This window comes from Tursiops truncatus, chromosome 17, assembly GCF_011762595.2.
Source record: "Tursiops truncatus isolate mTurTru1 chromosome 17, mTurTru1.mat.Y, whole genome shotgun sequence".
Taxonomy (NCBI): domain Eukaryota; kingdom Metazoa; phylum Chordata; class Mammalia; order Artiodactyla; family Delphinidae; genus Tursiops; species Tursiops truncatus.
Genome location: NC_047050.1, coordinates 34,238,022 through 34,254,075, shown reverse-complemented (window position 1 = coordinate 34,254,075; position 16,054 = coordinate 34,238,022). Strand labels below are relative to the sequence as shown.

Here is a 16,054-nt window from a genome sequence, read left to right as displayed (position 1 = left end):
TGGAGAGCTTCTTTGAAAAGGGGGAGAGACCCAATGATTAGACAGCAGAAGACTCCAATACTGCCAACGAAAAGAAAGCTGCATTTAAAAGAAAATACCAAGAGTCCTACTTAAATTATAGGTTCATTGCCACAGGTGATTCACATTCTGCAAGTCTGCTTTGTATAATATGTGGCGACAAGCGAAGCCATGAAACCTTCAAAGCTGCTTCACCACAGGGAGACCAAGCACCCTGCATTAAAAGACAAGTCTTTGGAGTTTTTCAAAAGAAAAAAATGTGAACATGAAGAACAGAAGCAATTATTGAAGGCCACCACTTCATCAAATGTGTCTGCATTGAGAGCATCATTCTTAGTGGCTAACCGCATTGCTAAAGCTAAGAAGCCCTTTACTATTGGTGAAGAGTTGATCCTGCCTACTGATAAGGACGTTTGTCGTGAACTTTTAGGAGAGGCTGCAATTCAGAGGGTGATGCGTGTTCCTCTTTCAGCTAATACCATAACTAGATGAATTAGCAGAGGATATTGAGGCACAATTGTCAGAGAGAATTAATGAGTCACCGTGGTATGCAATCCAGGTTGACGAGTCTACCGATGTTGACAGCAAGGCAACAATGATCGCTTTTGTGTGATATATTTTTCAGGAGGATGTGCATGAGTGTATGTTATGTGCAATTTTGTTGCCAGTCAACACCACAGCCGTAGAACTATTCAAGTTTTTGAATGATTATATATCAGGAAAACTGAATTGGTCATTTTGTGTCTGGATATGCAGACGGAGCAGCTGCAGTGACTGGACGGCTTTCTGGTTTCACTACTCTGGTCAAGGAGGTCGCTTCTGAATGTGAGTCTACACACTGTGTCATCCATAGAGAAATGCTGGCTAGCTGAAAAATATCACCTGAATTTAACAACGTTTTGCAGGATGTGATTAAAATTATCAACCACATTAAAGTACATGCTCTTAACTCACATCTGTTTGCGTGGCTCTGTGAGGAGATGGATACAGAGCACACAGGTCTTCTCTTATACAGAGAAGTGAGATGGCTTTCTAAACGTAGATCACTGACCAGAGTTTCTGAGTTACAAGAGCCGCTCCAGAGATTTCTTTTAGAAAAAGCCACCACTGGCTGCACATTTCAGTGACACAGAATGGGTTGCAAAACTTGCTTACTTGTGTGACATATTCAACCTGGTCAACGAACTCAATCTGTCACTTCAGGGGAGAATGACAACTGTGTTCAATTTGGCAGATAAAGTGGCTACATTCAAAGCCAAACTGGAATTATGGGGGCGACGAGTGAACATTGGGGTTTTTGACATGTTTCAAACATTAGCAGAAATTTTGAAAGAGACTGAGCCAGGGCCTTCTTTTTCCCAGCTGGTGCATGATCACCTATCTCAAAATGATCAAAAGAGTTTGAGCATTACTTGCCAACCAGAAAAGACCCCTGAATTGGGAAGGAATGGATCTGTGACCCATTTGTGAATAAGCCAGGTGAATCAATTTTGTCCGTGCTAGAAGAGGATCAACTGCTTCAGACTGAAGATGACGGTGGCCTTAAAAGTATGTTTGAGACAATTTCAAATCTCCATACGTTCTGGATTAAAGTCAAGGCAGAATATCCTGAGATTGCCACAAAAGCACTGAAAAGCCTGCTTCCATTTCCAACATCCTGTCTTTGTGAAGCAGGGTTTTCTGCAGTGACAGCAACCAAAACGAGATTACAGAGTAGACTGGACAGAAGCAACACACTTCCGGTGTCACTGTCTCCCATCACCCCCTGATGGGACCATCTATTTGCAGGAAAACAAGCTCAGGGCTTCCACTGATTCTGCATTATGGTGAGTTGTATAATTATTTCATTATATATTACAATGTAATGATAATAGAAACAAAATGCACAATAAATATAATGTGCTTGAATCATACCGAAACCATCCCTTCCCCCCCTCCCCCCGGTCCATGGAAAAATTGTCTTCCACGAAACCGGTCCCTGGTGCCAGAAAGGTTGGGGACTGCTGTATTATAAGATATTTGTGAAGTTTTCATAAAAGTTCCCATAGGAGCTTTTACTGGAATACTGAGACCTAAGAGAGAATTATTCCCATGGATTAAGATAAAACAACACTATAATGGACTGTGTCCTCAACAATATTCTTCATTTATAATAACATAATACAATGTAATATAATTATCACTGTTCTAATGCTAAAATTAAATTTACTAGGAATTCACTTCACAGTATTCATTTAACAGCCTGGCTGGAACCATGGATAATGTTGAGAAAAGCTAGATTTGTGTTTTCCAAAGTGTATTCATTAGAACACTCATTTTATAGGATAATAATAAGTGTTATGCCAGTAAAGAGTTCCAGGATCATTGGGAATTGCTAGGATAAAAAAATTAAGCAGAGGGCTTCCCTGGTGGCACAGTGGTTGAGAGTCCGCCTGCGGATACAGGGGACATGGGTTCGTGCCCCGGTCCGGGAGGATCCCACATGCCGTGGAGCGGCTGGGCCCGTGAGCCATGGCCGCTGAGCCTGCGAGTCCGGAGCCTGTGCTCCGCAGCGGGAGAGGCCACAACAGTGAGAGGCCCGCGTATCGCCAAAAAAAAAAAAAAAAAAATCAAGCAGAATTTTTATAGTTATATTCTTTAGCACTTTTATTATGTAATATGTTAAAATAATAATAATTAAACAATGTTAAATAATAATTAACTTAATTATTATAATTAAATTAATTAAACTTAATTTCTTATGTTAAATAAATAATGTTAAAGTCCAAGAAGTTGTTTTATCTAGTATGTGCAAGCAATTTTGAGGGGATTGCCTAGCCAGACCAATGTTTTAGGAGACATTGCTTAGAAAATAATTTTCCAGGGGCTTCCCTGGTGGTGCAGTGGTTGAGAGTCCGCCTGCCGATGCAGGGGACATGGGTTCGTGCCCCGGTCCGGGAAGATCCCACATGCCGCAGAGCGGCTAGGCCCGTGAGCCATGGCCGCTGAGCCTGCGCGTCCGGAGCCTGTGCTCCACAATGGGAGAGGCCACAACAGTGAGAGGCCCGCGTACCGTAATAATGCAAGCTAGTCCTCCATGAATGTAAAGAAGTTTCTTAAGACAACTGAACAGCAGAGAGTTTAATATTGCATCTATGTGGGGCAGGTATTCACTGTTGCTGTTGAAAGGCAGGTCCACATTCTGTGTAGAGTTGACATTTTCCAATAAAATCTACAATATGTGCCTGAATCATAGATGGTGGCTCAAACTTTGCCCTGAAGTGGGCCAGTGTAGTACCTTCAGACAGGTTCAGATTTTCTTCACTAGTTCATAGGGTTCTATGGTTTGGTGGCTTAGCAGAGAGTGGCAGCAGTTTTAACTTGAACATACTTTAAAATAATCACACCAGTTGCCTATTGTATCCATTAAAAAATAAAACCTAGTAGGGTACTAGTTTTAGCAGTATACCTTTCTTACGTGCCTTCTAAAATCGATTTAAAAATATATCTTGGGGAAACTAAGTTTATCTGTTATACAGAATGGTTAGAAATAAGCCAAATATTGGAAGACCTCTACTAAAAATAATTGGGTTTTAGAGAAGTTGCTTTTAATCGTTCTGATAGAAAATATCTATCTATTTTTCACAATAACCAAAATATGGAAACAGCGCAAATGTCCACAATGGATAAATGGATAAAAAAGATGTGGTACATATATACACAATGGAATATTATTCAGCCATGGGAAAGGAGGATCTCCTGCCATTTGTGACAACATAGAGGGACCTTGAGCACATTTTGCTAAGCGAGATGAGTCAGTCAGAGAAAGACGAGTACTGTATGATACCCCTTATATTTAGAATAGAAAAAAAATCAAACCTGTGAAAAACAGGAAAATGGTGGCTACCAGAGAATGGGAGGTGGAGGATAAGATTGATAGTACAAACTTGTAACAATAAATAAGTCACAGGGATCTAATACACAGAATAATGAATAGAGACAATAATATTGTACTATAATTATGTAATTGATAAATATCACTATAGCGGCAACCACGTTACAAGATATATATATATCAAAGTAGTAGACTATATACATTAAATTTGTACAGTGTTACATATCAAATTTATCCAATTAAAAAACAGGAAAATTAGATTTTTTTTCTATTGTCACTTCAAGGTTTGGCAGTAAAATTTTAAGAGTGCAGAGGCTGCATTTTAGACAAGAGAATAGTAGTAAATCCTTTCAAAAGCACAGGTATTTGCATTCATTCAAATAGATTATGACAAACATTTCTAATAATAAATATTTTTCTATTTTTAGTTTGCTGCATTTAAATGAGTACTTACAGATAACAACAAAACCAGATGTGTTAGGTTACTGGCTGTATAACTTACTAATCATACAACAGAGTCTTAGTTGTTTGTTAGTAATAATTGAATTTATCATATATAATCTGTGCTAAAATGATAAAATTGAACTAAATAATCTCCCATAGGTTGGTCATCTAAAATTCTAGATTTTCTGTGCCAGTGTGTTAGCCTTCAAGCTTGGATTTTGAGTTACTCTTCTCTTAAGGGTTTCATAATTGCTTCCTCAGCCACTTTGCTTCTCTTAACAATGAAAAACTTAAGTTTGTTATTTAGAAATAAAATTTGAAATGACATTACAAGTTCAACAACTATCCTAAAACTAATTTCAAAAACATGAAAAAGTACTTAGTAAGATTTCTGTATTCTTCACTTCTTACTGTTCTGTGCCAATTTCTGTAGAAATCTATGTAAATCTGTTTAGCACATTAATTTAAGCATTTTTACTATTAAGAATAAATTAACTTGTTATAAAATAAATGATAAAAGAAAGAGTTAAGGCTTCCTGAAAAACAATGTAGCCTTCATTTGACATTCTAGATATTGAAAAATAATCATTGTGAAAAGAGTGAACATTCATGTAAAGTTTCATTTCTAGTTTATTTACCTTGGGACTCTATATTCCTACTGTGACTGAGAGAGATTATTTCAAGGTTAAGTAACTTTCAGGAGGTTTGAAATAAAAATGAAGAAAAAGAAGTCCAAACAAACTCAGATTTATTTTTGTTCTTTTTTAAAAGCTAATCATTAAAAAATTAAAAAGAAAAAATAGTCAAGTAACAGACACTTTCTGAAAGTTTTCCTCTATTATGTGGAAAACATTTGAATATGCATAACTTATTGAAACCCTACTATACCTAGAACTTGAGAGTTATGAAGAAAACTGAGTGACCTGGAATCCTAAGCAAAAATTAATTTTAGTGAAAGAAAAGTTATGTTGATGATAAAACTGCTAATGTACTAAACGGAATTATACAAAAGAAATATACACTTTATAAGAAGATATATAGAAAAGCAAATGATGGAAGGTGAGGAAAGTATTTTGAAATATATTTTTTGTAGTAAAGAGTTACTTTATTTTTTTTTAATTTTTAAGTTTTACTTTAAATGTATATTGTACCTCCTTTCAAAGACTTTACTACCAGTAAACTGTTTCAAGCATCTGAATAACAATACTGTGAGGAAGGTAACCCATTTTATTACCTACATTACAGGGAAGAAAATTGAAAGAAAGTTGTCTGTAGAAGAAATGTATTTTGTTACATAGAATAAGCTACTATAGAACAGAAAGCAGCTTCCTGACATTAGTTCTACCTGTATCTAATTTGTTTAGTTTATTTACTTTGTGCATTTTCTACATAAATAGAATAGTTGCATTTTAGTCTGAATACTCATGTATTTAAAAAGCTAATCATCAATATTTAGAGGAAAAACAACATTGAAGGTACATGAAATACGTTTTTATTTTCTGGCAGTGGACTGAAACATAAAGGTGAATGAAATGACCCGAATTTCAACATTACATCCAGCTTTCATTGTAAAGCAAACCTAGATTGCATCAGAACCTTGAAAAAATCATGGGAACTGTTTCAGAGGGGAATTCCAACCTTTATTTTAAGGGAGGGGGAGATGTGTTGGAGGGGAAAAGCTCATATAACTATGAAAAGGTTGATGGCTTCTGCTGTGATCCCTGAGGACATTTGAACTAAAAGAAACATCTTATCAGATTGGACAGTTTTCAGTTTTTGTTTTCAACCTCTCTTCTTATTTGTTTTACAGTGGATGGAACTGAGGTTCAACACTCTGGCAAAATGCCCACACTGCAAAAAAATGTAAGTTCTGTACCACTGGAAATAATGTTGGGAAATATTTGAGAAAAATTTAAAGAGTTCAGAATTCTCACTTAAGTAAATTTTGACTTTAAGACATACTATGGGATGAATGTATGGTTAACATGTTTATGCTTTTCAAGACTAAAAAAAAGACGTCTTTGGACTGATTAATATGTTCCATTTTGAAATTGAAATGATTGGGATTATCTATTCTCTAAAGGTAAATCAATTTACCTTTAGAGAAAGTGAAAATTACTAAAATTATCAGTAACCTGGTAATGATTTTCAAATGTGCTAAGTGGTTATAATCTGTTGCAAATAATCTAAAATTTATATTTTTAAAATGGACTGTATAAAAAAAATGGACTGTAATCTTGGAGAAAACCAAATTTTGGGGGGGTTTATAATTAGGAAGCTGGATGGCAAAGTTTTTATAATTATTTATCTCTCTTCAGTCAATTTCTCTGTATTCCTAAATGGTGTACCTAAGGAAAATAACAAAAGGCAATATAAAAATGGGAGAAACTAGAACACATTTTGATTAAAGACATTTTATGCCATCTATGTTGGGAGACCCCAAGTCACCCTAAGATTTTTTGACTTTCTAGGAGAACTAATAGGACTTAGTATACAGTTATACTCACAGCTTTATGGTGAAAGTATGCAAAACAAAATCAGCAAAAGAAAAAGGCATATGGGGCAAAATCTGGAGGAAACCAGGAGCAAGCTTCTAAGAGTCCTCTCCCAGTGGAGTCATAACAGGACTTCATTCCTCCAGCAATGAATTGTTACAACATATGTGAAATGTTTTTGACCAGAGAAGCTTATTAGGTCTAATTGGAGCTGGTCACATAGGCACCTGCTGCATAGTGCATGCCACAATTCCATATTCCCAGAAGGAAAGCAGGTATTTGGCATAAGCCATATTGGTTGTACAAGTAATTTAGGTATAGCAACCCACTCTTATCAGTAAGGGAATAGTTAGAACTTTTTTGAAATCTAAGTTCCCAGGTGTCAGCCAAGGGCTTACCTTACAAGCCAACTTGTCTAAGGATAGCAGTGTTAGGCCTGCTATACTCTTTTCTGCACAGCATCTATTTTTTTTTTTTCTTGCAGTACACGGGCCTCTCACTGTTGTGGCCTCTCCTGTTGGGGAGCATAGGCTCTGGACGCGCAGGCTCAGTGGCCATGGCTCACGGGCCCAGCCGCTCTGCGGCATGTGAGATCTTCCCGGACCGGGGCACGAACCCATGTCCCCTGCATCGGCAGGCGGACTCTCAACCACTGTGCCACCAGGGAAGCCCCCACAGCATCTATTTTGATAATGAAATTTTAATTCAAAAATTACTGTTTTCCACTTACATGTGTGGAAAGTAAGCAAAGGAAATTAGACTGGAATGTTTTGATAATTAATATTTAAAATAAAAAATATCAGCTCATAGTTACATTTTTGTGATCCTTAGAATAATATAAATACTATATCTATTTTGAGAGTAAAATAATCCTAAGAGTGGTTTATAGGAGGAAAGAATTAAAAAGTGTCTGAGAAGTAGAATATATGTAACAAAATATCTCCATTTATTTGTGCTAGATCTGATTCCAGCTAAATATAATCCTGTGGGAATAACTTCTTTACAGCACATTTCTAGCTTCAAAGGAACAGATATTTCCTTTTTTTATTTATTTGTGAAATTAATCATATGAATGCTTAACTTAGCTGAATCCAGGACAAGTCTGTACATGGAGAAGCAAAGTGGATAACCCAAAATAAGTGCACAGAAAAATATATACTTCAGGGACATACCAAATACACGTGTGTGTGAATAATCCATATTTCTGTATGTTATCTGTATTTTCACAAATGAAGACAATTAAATTGCATATATCTTTATGAAGAACATTAAATTAGATTTTAAAAATCTTTTAGAAAATAAAAAACTTCTAATGATTAGCAGATTGTGTGCTAAGCACAGTGATTGTTGCTTTGCGTACACATATATATTAGCTGTAATCTTTACAAAAATCCTGGCTAGCAAGAATTATTATCCTCATTTTATAGATAAGGAACTGTTAGAAAGGGTAAGGATTTTGCTCAAGTGATTTGCTTGGTTGATTAATTATTTTAGAACAATGGCAATATTTTGCTAATAATAAAGAAGTATTGAATGTCTAGATATTCTACCATTGGTTAAGGTATCACAAGACTGTATTAATGTGGAGAAGAATTTATCAATTACTTAAGGAACAACTTGCTTTGAAATTCACATGAAATAAATCAGCTTAAATATCATTCTTAGAGGAATGTGTGTAGAATTGGAATCACATGCTGAGCTTGGGAGGACTTAGGGCATGCATTACTTATTTGAGCAAAAATGCTGTTATTACATGAACACTCAGGGGTCATATCTAGATTTCTTTTCTTTTTGAATGTTTTTCTTAAAAAACTGATGAGTCATCTGTTGAAGTAAGATTCTGAGATATTTATTTCTTTAAACTCAAATAGCAAATGTCCTAAAATTATTTTTAAGTTATAAAAGTTACTAAATCATTGCTATGAAACTAGCGTGTTATTTTTATATCTCACAAAACAAGTGGGGAATACCTTCCCCCAGGGCTCCAGAGACCAAGAAGCATTTTTTATCTCACTGTATTTTTACTCATGCAATCACTGAGGCTATTGTAGCTGAAGGTGAGGTTTCTCTTTCAATTGGGCAGCTTGTAGCTACTGCTGGGCAGGAGATGTAGTCCTAGCATTCTGAAATGACAACTTGGACGATATTTCCATGAAGATGTTTTAATGGATTTAAGATTAGTAGACATGATGATTTAATCCATGATAATTATCAATGAATATCATTTCTCCTACATCACTGAGGTACTTTGGGGATCTCTTCCAGTCATTTTAATCAATAGCAGACTCATTCTCAGAAGTTATCCTCTTATTTTTCTGTTTAGTGCTTTCTTTTATAATTATTCATTAATTCAACGTCCTGTGCTAGGTACTAGGTGCTCAAAATAAAGATATAACCTTGTTTTCAAGGGACTTAGTCTTGTGGGTATATGGAAGAGAATAGACCATTACAATAAAGTTTTAAGCGCTTTGGAAGGGCATACCCAGCATGCTCTGCTCTGAAGGGCCCCTAATCCAGACTGGAGGGAAAGAGAATGTGAAAGAAGGCTTCCAGGAAGGAGGGATGTTAAAGATGACTTGGAGTGATATGAAAAAAAGGGCCAATGGTTCCTTGTAGAAGGAGCAACCTGTGCAAAGGTATAGAGGTACAGAGGAGTCAAAGTATAGGTGTGCTATGAAGGAAATGGAATAGATAGGGTTTAATGTGAAGGGACAAAAGAGAGATTGGGGTCAAGAATGACCTTGTATCTGAGAGGCTGTAGAACCATTCACTAAGATAGGGAATGAAAGATCTAGAAGAACTGTGTCCAGCAGAGAGATGATAAGCTCATTTTGAATGTAGGTATAGAGAGACTCCTAGGTTTTCTAGATCATCATCCCTTGAAATTCAGATCCATCTACCTGCTTTTCAAACCACCAATCTTGCATCAATATGGCCATGGCTTCTTCTTTCCTTTACCAAGACAACTGAGAGCTGAAAAAATTCTATGTTGATTAGCTCTTTACAAATCTAGAGCTTTACATTTCAGCTAAACCCTTGCTTAATATTCCCTATTTAAGTGTCCTTGATTAACTCTCTCCCCCATTCCTCAAAGTGGTTATCTCCAGATATTTTCTGTTCCTCTTAAACCCCCATCCCTCATACCCTCTTCTCTATCTCAGCAAATGAGTTGCCTTCTTCCTGTCTCTCTCAGATGTTTAAGGCTATCTGTGAACTCCCTCATCTTCACACTTCCTACCTCTAAACATTTTTTATATCTATGCTCACTTTATTTCTTCTTAGAGGGATGCATGTCTCTTCCTTTCAAGGCATATCTCTTTAGTTCATCATGGTGCCACATTTCTCCAGGAGTAAAGTAGAATTAGCATCAGTCCCCACTAGGCCACTGAAATTTGCTCTGACAAAATTCATGTCCCAATTGCAAATTTTATTTTTTAAATTTATTTTTAATTGAAGTTTAGTCGAATTACAATGTTGTTATTACTGCTGTACAGCAAAGTGATTCAGTTATACATATATATATACATTCTTTTTCATATTCTTTTTCATTATGGTTTATCCCAAGATATTGAATATAGTTCTCTGTGCTATACAGTAGGACCTTATTGTTTATCCTTTCTATATATATCAGTTTGCATCTGCTAATCCAAACTCCCAATCCAACCCTCTCCCCACTTGGCAACCACCAGTCTATTCCCTATGTCCCTGATTCTGTTTCTGTTTCATAGATAGGTTTATTTGTGTCATATTTTAGATTCCACATATAAGTGATATCATATGGTATTTGTCTTTCTCTTTCTTATATACTTCACTTAGTATGATAATCCCTAGTTGCATCCATGTTACTGCAGATGGCATTATTTCATTCTTTTCTATGGCTGAGCAGTATTCCATTGTGTATATGTACCACATCTTTTTTTAAAAAAAATATTTATTTATTAGGCTGCGTCAGGTCTTAGTTGTGGTGCGCAGGCTCTAGAGTGCTTTGCAGCATGTGGGATCTTAGTTCCCCGACCAGGGATTGAACCTGTGTCCCCTTCATTGGAAGGTGGATTCTCAACCACTGGACCACCAGGGAAGTCCCTGTACCACATCTTCTTTATCGATTCATCTGTCAATGTACATTTAGTTTGTTTCCATGTCTTGGCTATTGTGAATAGTGCTGCTATGAACATAGACGTGCATATATCTTTTTGACATAGAGTTTTTCAGGATATATGCCAGGAGTGGGATTGCTGGATCATATGGTAGTTCTATTTTTAGTTTTCTGAGGAGACTCCATAATGTTTTCCAAAGTGGCTGCACCAAATTACATTCCCACCAACAGTGTAGGAGGGTTCCCTTTTCTCCACATCCTCTCCAGCATTTGTTACCTGTAGACTTTTTAATGATGGCCATTCTGACTGATGTGACGTGGTACCTCATTGTAGTTTTGATTTGCATTTCTCTAATAATGTTGAGCATCTTTTCATGTGCGTATTCGCCATCTGTATGTCTTCTGTGGAGAAAGGTCTCTTTAGATCTTCTCCCCATTTTTCAATTGGGTTTGCTTTTTTGTTGTTGAGTTGTATGAGCTGTTTGTATATTTTGGAAATTAAGCTCCTGTCAGTCGCATCGTTTGCAAATATTTTCTCCCATTCTGTAAGTTGTCTCTTTGTTTTGTTTATGGTTTACTTTGTTGTGCAAAAGCTTGTTAGTTTGATTACATCTCATTTGTTTATTTTTGTTTTTATTTCTATTGCCTTGGGAGATTGACCTAAGAAAACATTTGTACCATTTACGTCAGAGAATGTTTTGCCTATACTTTCTTCTAGGAGTTTTATGGTGTCACGTCTTATGTTTAAGAATTTAAGCCATTTTGAGTTTATTTTTGTGTATGGTGTAAGGGCATGTTCTAACTTCATTGATTTACATGCAGCCATCCAACTTTCCCAACACCCCTTGCTGAAGAGACTTTTTCCTATTGTATATTCTTGACTCCTTAGTTGGAGATTAATTGCCTGTAGGTGTGTGGGTTTATTTCTGGGCTGTCTATTCTGTTCCATTGTTCCATATGTCTGTTTTTGTGCCAATATCATGCTGTTTTGATTACTGTAGCTTTGTAGTATTGCTTAAAGTCTGGGATGGTTGTGCTTTGAGCTTTGTTCATTTTCTTCAGGATTGCTTTGGCAGTTCTGGGTCTTTTATGGTTCCATATGAATTTTAGGATTATTTGTTCTAGTTCTGTGAAAAAGGTCATGGGTAATTTGATAGGGATCACATTAAATGTGTTGATTGCTTTCCATTTCTTTGAATCACCTTCAGTTTCCTTTATTAATGTTTTATACTTCTCAGCATATAAGTCCTTCACATCCTTGGTGAGGTTTATTCCTAAGTATTTATATTTTGGGTTGTGATTTTAAAAGGTATTGTATTTTTTACATTCCCTTTCTGATATTTCATTGTTGGCCTAAAGAAATGCAACTAATTTCTGTATGTTAATCTTATATTCTGATATCTCTCTGAATTCGTTTATCAGTTCTAGTAGTTTTTGTGTGGAGTCTTTAGCGTTTTGTATACATAGAATCATATCATCTGCATATAATGACATTTTACCTCTTCTCTTCCAATTTGGATATGTTTTATTTCTTTTTCTTGTCTGATTGCTGTTGCTAGGACTTCTAATACTATGTTGAAGAGAAGTGGTGAGAGTGGCATCCTTGTCTTGTTCCAGATTTTAGCAAGAAGACTTTCAACTTTTCACCATTTCATTTTATGTTGGCTGTGGGTTTGTCATGAATAGCTTTTACTATTTTGAGATAGTTACCTCTGTACCCACTTTGGTAAGAATGTTTATCATGAATGGATGTTGAACTTTGTCAAATGCTTTTTCTGTATTTATTGATATGATCATGTGGTTTTTGTCCTTTCTTTTGTTTATGTGGTATATTACATTGATTTGTGTATGTTGAACCATCCTTGTGAACTTGGGATGAATCCCACTTGGTCGTGGTTTATCATCTTTTTATGTGTGGCTGGATTTGGTTTGCTAATATTTTGTTGAGAATTTTTGCATCTATATCCATCAAAGATATTGGCCTGTAATTTTCTTTTTTCATGATGTCTTTGTCTTGTTTTGGTATCAGGGTGATTGTGGCTTCATAGAATGTCCTTCAGAGTGTTCCTTCCTCTTTAGCTTTTCGGAAGAGTTTGAGAAGGATCGGTATAAGTTCTTCTTTGTATGTTTGATAGATTCACCTGTGAAGCCATCTGGTTCTGGACTTTTGTTTGTAGGGAGTTTTTAAATTCCAGATTCTATTTTAGTTCTAGTGACTGGTCTGTTCAAATCATCTATTTCTTCTTTCAGTTTTGGTGGGCTGTATGTTTCTAGAAGAATGTTCTTTTCTTCTAGGTCTTCAAATTTGTTGACATATAATTGTTCATAGTATTCCCTTATGGTTTTTTGTATTTCTGTGGTATCAGTTTTTATGTCTCCTTTTTCATTTCTTATTTTGTTTATTTGTATTCTCTCTCTTTTCTTCTTGGTGAGCCTGGCCAGAGGTTTGTCAGTCTTGTTTATCCTTTCAAAGAATCAGCTCCTGGTTTTATTAATTTTTCTGTTTTTTAAATCTCTGTTTTGTTTATTTCCTCTCTGATCTTTATTATTTCCTTTCTTCTGCTGACTCTAGATTTTATTTGTTCTTTTTCTAATTCTTTTAAGTGGTATGTTAGGTTGTTTATTTGAGATTTTTCTTGTTTTCTGAGGAAGGCCTGTATCTCTATGAACTTCCCTCTGATAACTGCTTTTGCTATATCTGATAGGTTTTGTATGGTTGTGTTTTCATCATCATTTGTCTCAAGGTATTTTTTTTATTTTTTACTTATTTTTAAATTATTTTTTATTGGAGTATAGTTACTTTACAATGTTGTATTAGTTTCTACTGTATAGCAAAGTGAATCAGCTATACATATATCCCCTATTTTTTGGATTTCCTTCCCCTTTAGGTCACCACAGAGCATTGAGTAGAGTTCCCTGAGCTATACAGTAGGTTCTCATTAGTTATCTATTTTATACATAGTATCAATACTGTATATATGTCAATCCCAATCTCCCAATTCCCCCAACCTCCTCCTTCCCCCTTGGTATCCATACATTTGTTCTCTATGTCCGTGTCTCTATTTCTGCTTTGCAAATAAGATCATCTATACCATTTTTCTAGATTCCACATATGTGCATTAATATACAATATTTGTTTTTCTCCTTCTGACTTACTCTACTCTAGGTCCATCCATATCTCTACCAATTATCCAGTTTTGTTCCTTTTCATGGCTGAGTAATATTCCATTGTATATATGTACCACATCTTCTTTATCCATTCCTCTGTTGATGGTCATTTAGGTTGCTTCCATGTCCTGGCTATTATAAATAGTGTTGCAATGATCATTGGGGTTCATGTGTCTGTTTGAATTATGGTTTTCTTTGGGAATATGTCCAGTAGTGAGATTGCTGGGTCATATGGTAGTACTATATAGGTATTTTGTTTAAATTTCATCTTTGATGTCATCATTGACCCATTTGTTTTTTAGTAGCATGTTGTTTAGTCTCCATGTAATCATTTTGTTCTCATTTCTTTTTCTGTGGTTAATTTCTAGTTTCATGCCTTTGTAGTCAGAAAAGATGCTTGAGATAATTTCTATACTCTTAAATTTGTTGAGGCTTGTTTTGGCCCTAATATGCGATCAATCCTTGAGAATGTTACATGTGCACTTGTTTTTTTTGGATGTCATGTCCTGAAAATATCAATTAAGTCTAACTGTACTATTGTATCATCTATTTTCTCTGTTGCCTTATTGATTCTCTGTCTGGAAGATCTGTCCATTGATGTGACTGGGGTGTTAAAGTCTCCTGCTATTATTGTATTCCTGTCAATTTCTCCCTTTATGTCTGTTAGTATTTGTTTTATGTATTTGGGTGATCCTGTATTAGGTACATATATGTTGATGAGTGTAAAATCCTCTCCTTGTAGTGGTCCTTTTATCATTATATATGTCCTTCTTTATGTTTCTTTATGGCTTTGTTTTAAATTCTATTTAGTGTAAGTATTGTGACCCCCACTTTCTTGTCATTTCGGTTTGCATGAAATATCTTTTTCCATCCCCTCGCTTTCAATCTATTGTGTCCTTTGCCCTAAAGTGAGTCTCTTGTAGGCAGCATATCATAGGCTTTTGTTTTTTTTTAATCCAATCTGCCACTCTGTGTCGTTTGATTGCAGCATTGAGTGCATTGATTTTTAAGGTACTTCTTGATAGATATGTATTTATTGCCATTTTAAACCTTGTTTTCCCATTGATTTCATATTTCTTCTTTATTCCTTTCTTTTTCTTTTTGTTTTTACTTTTGTAGCTTGATGATTTTCTTTTGTATTATGCTTATGTTCTCTTCTTTTTGTTTTTTGTAAATCTATGGTATGTTTTTGATTTGTGGTTACCCTGTTTATCAACTATGTTAACCCCTTCTTATATCTACTTGCCTTAGACTGGTAGTCATATTGGCTCAAACACATTCTAGGGAAAAAAAATATACATTTTCTTACTATCCTCCCCCACATTTTATGATTTTGATGTCCTCTTTTACATCTTCATGTTCATCCTTTTGCTGTTCATTGTGGTTATCATAACTTTCACATAATTTTTTTTTTTAATCTGTGTACTGGCTTATTTAAGTGATTTATTTTCCAATTGTGATTTTTCTCTTTTCTATAGATTCTTACTTCTTTTCTATTTAGAGAAGAGCTTTCAATATTTCCTTTAGGATAGGTTTAGTATTGCTGTATTCTTTTAGTTTTTGCTTGCCCGAGAAATTCTTTGTCTCACCTTCTATTCTAAATGATAATCTCGCTGGGTAGAGATTATTTGCTGATTTTTCCCTTTCAGGACTTTGAGTATATCTTGACACTTGCTTTTGGCCTTCATCGCTTCTGTAGAGGAATCAGCCTTTTGGGGGTTCCCTTTTAATTAACTCTTTGCTTTTCTCTTGCTGCCTTTAGAATCCTCTCTTTATCTTTAACTTTTGTCATTTTGGTATGTCTTGGTGTAGGTCTGTTTGGGTTTATCTTGTTTGGGACCCTCTCTGCTTCCTGTACCTGGATATCTGTTTCCTTCTTTAAGTTTGGGAAGTTTTCAGCCATAATTTCTTCAAATACATTTTTGATCCCCTTTTCTCTTTCTTCCCCTTCTGGAATCC

At 35.5% G+C, this 16,054-nt stretch overlaps 1 protein-coding gene across 1 annotated transcript in view; it reads left to right on the top strand.

Moving 5' to 3' along the window:
• The window catches only part of PIP4P2 (phosphatidylinositol-4,5-bisphosphate 4-phosphatase 2), a 62,003-nt gene extending 55,761 nt beyond the window's left edge, over positions 1–6,242 (top strand). The window contains exon 5 of the mRNA XM_073794584.1: positions 6,147–6,242. Coding sequence (XP_073650685.1) covers positions 6,147–6,203 — 57 coding nt within the window. The 3' untranslated portion in view covers positions 6,204–6,242. The remainder of the gene's footprint in view (positions 1–6,146) is intronic.
• The last annotated feature ends 9,812 nt before the right edge of the window (positions 6,243–16,054 follow it).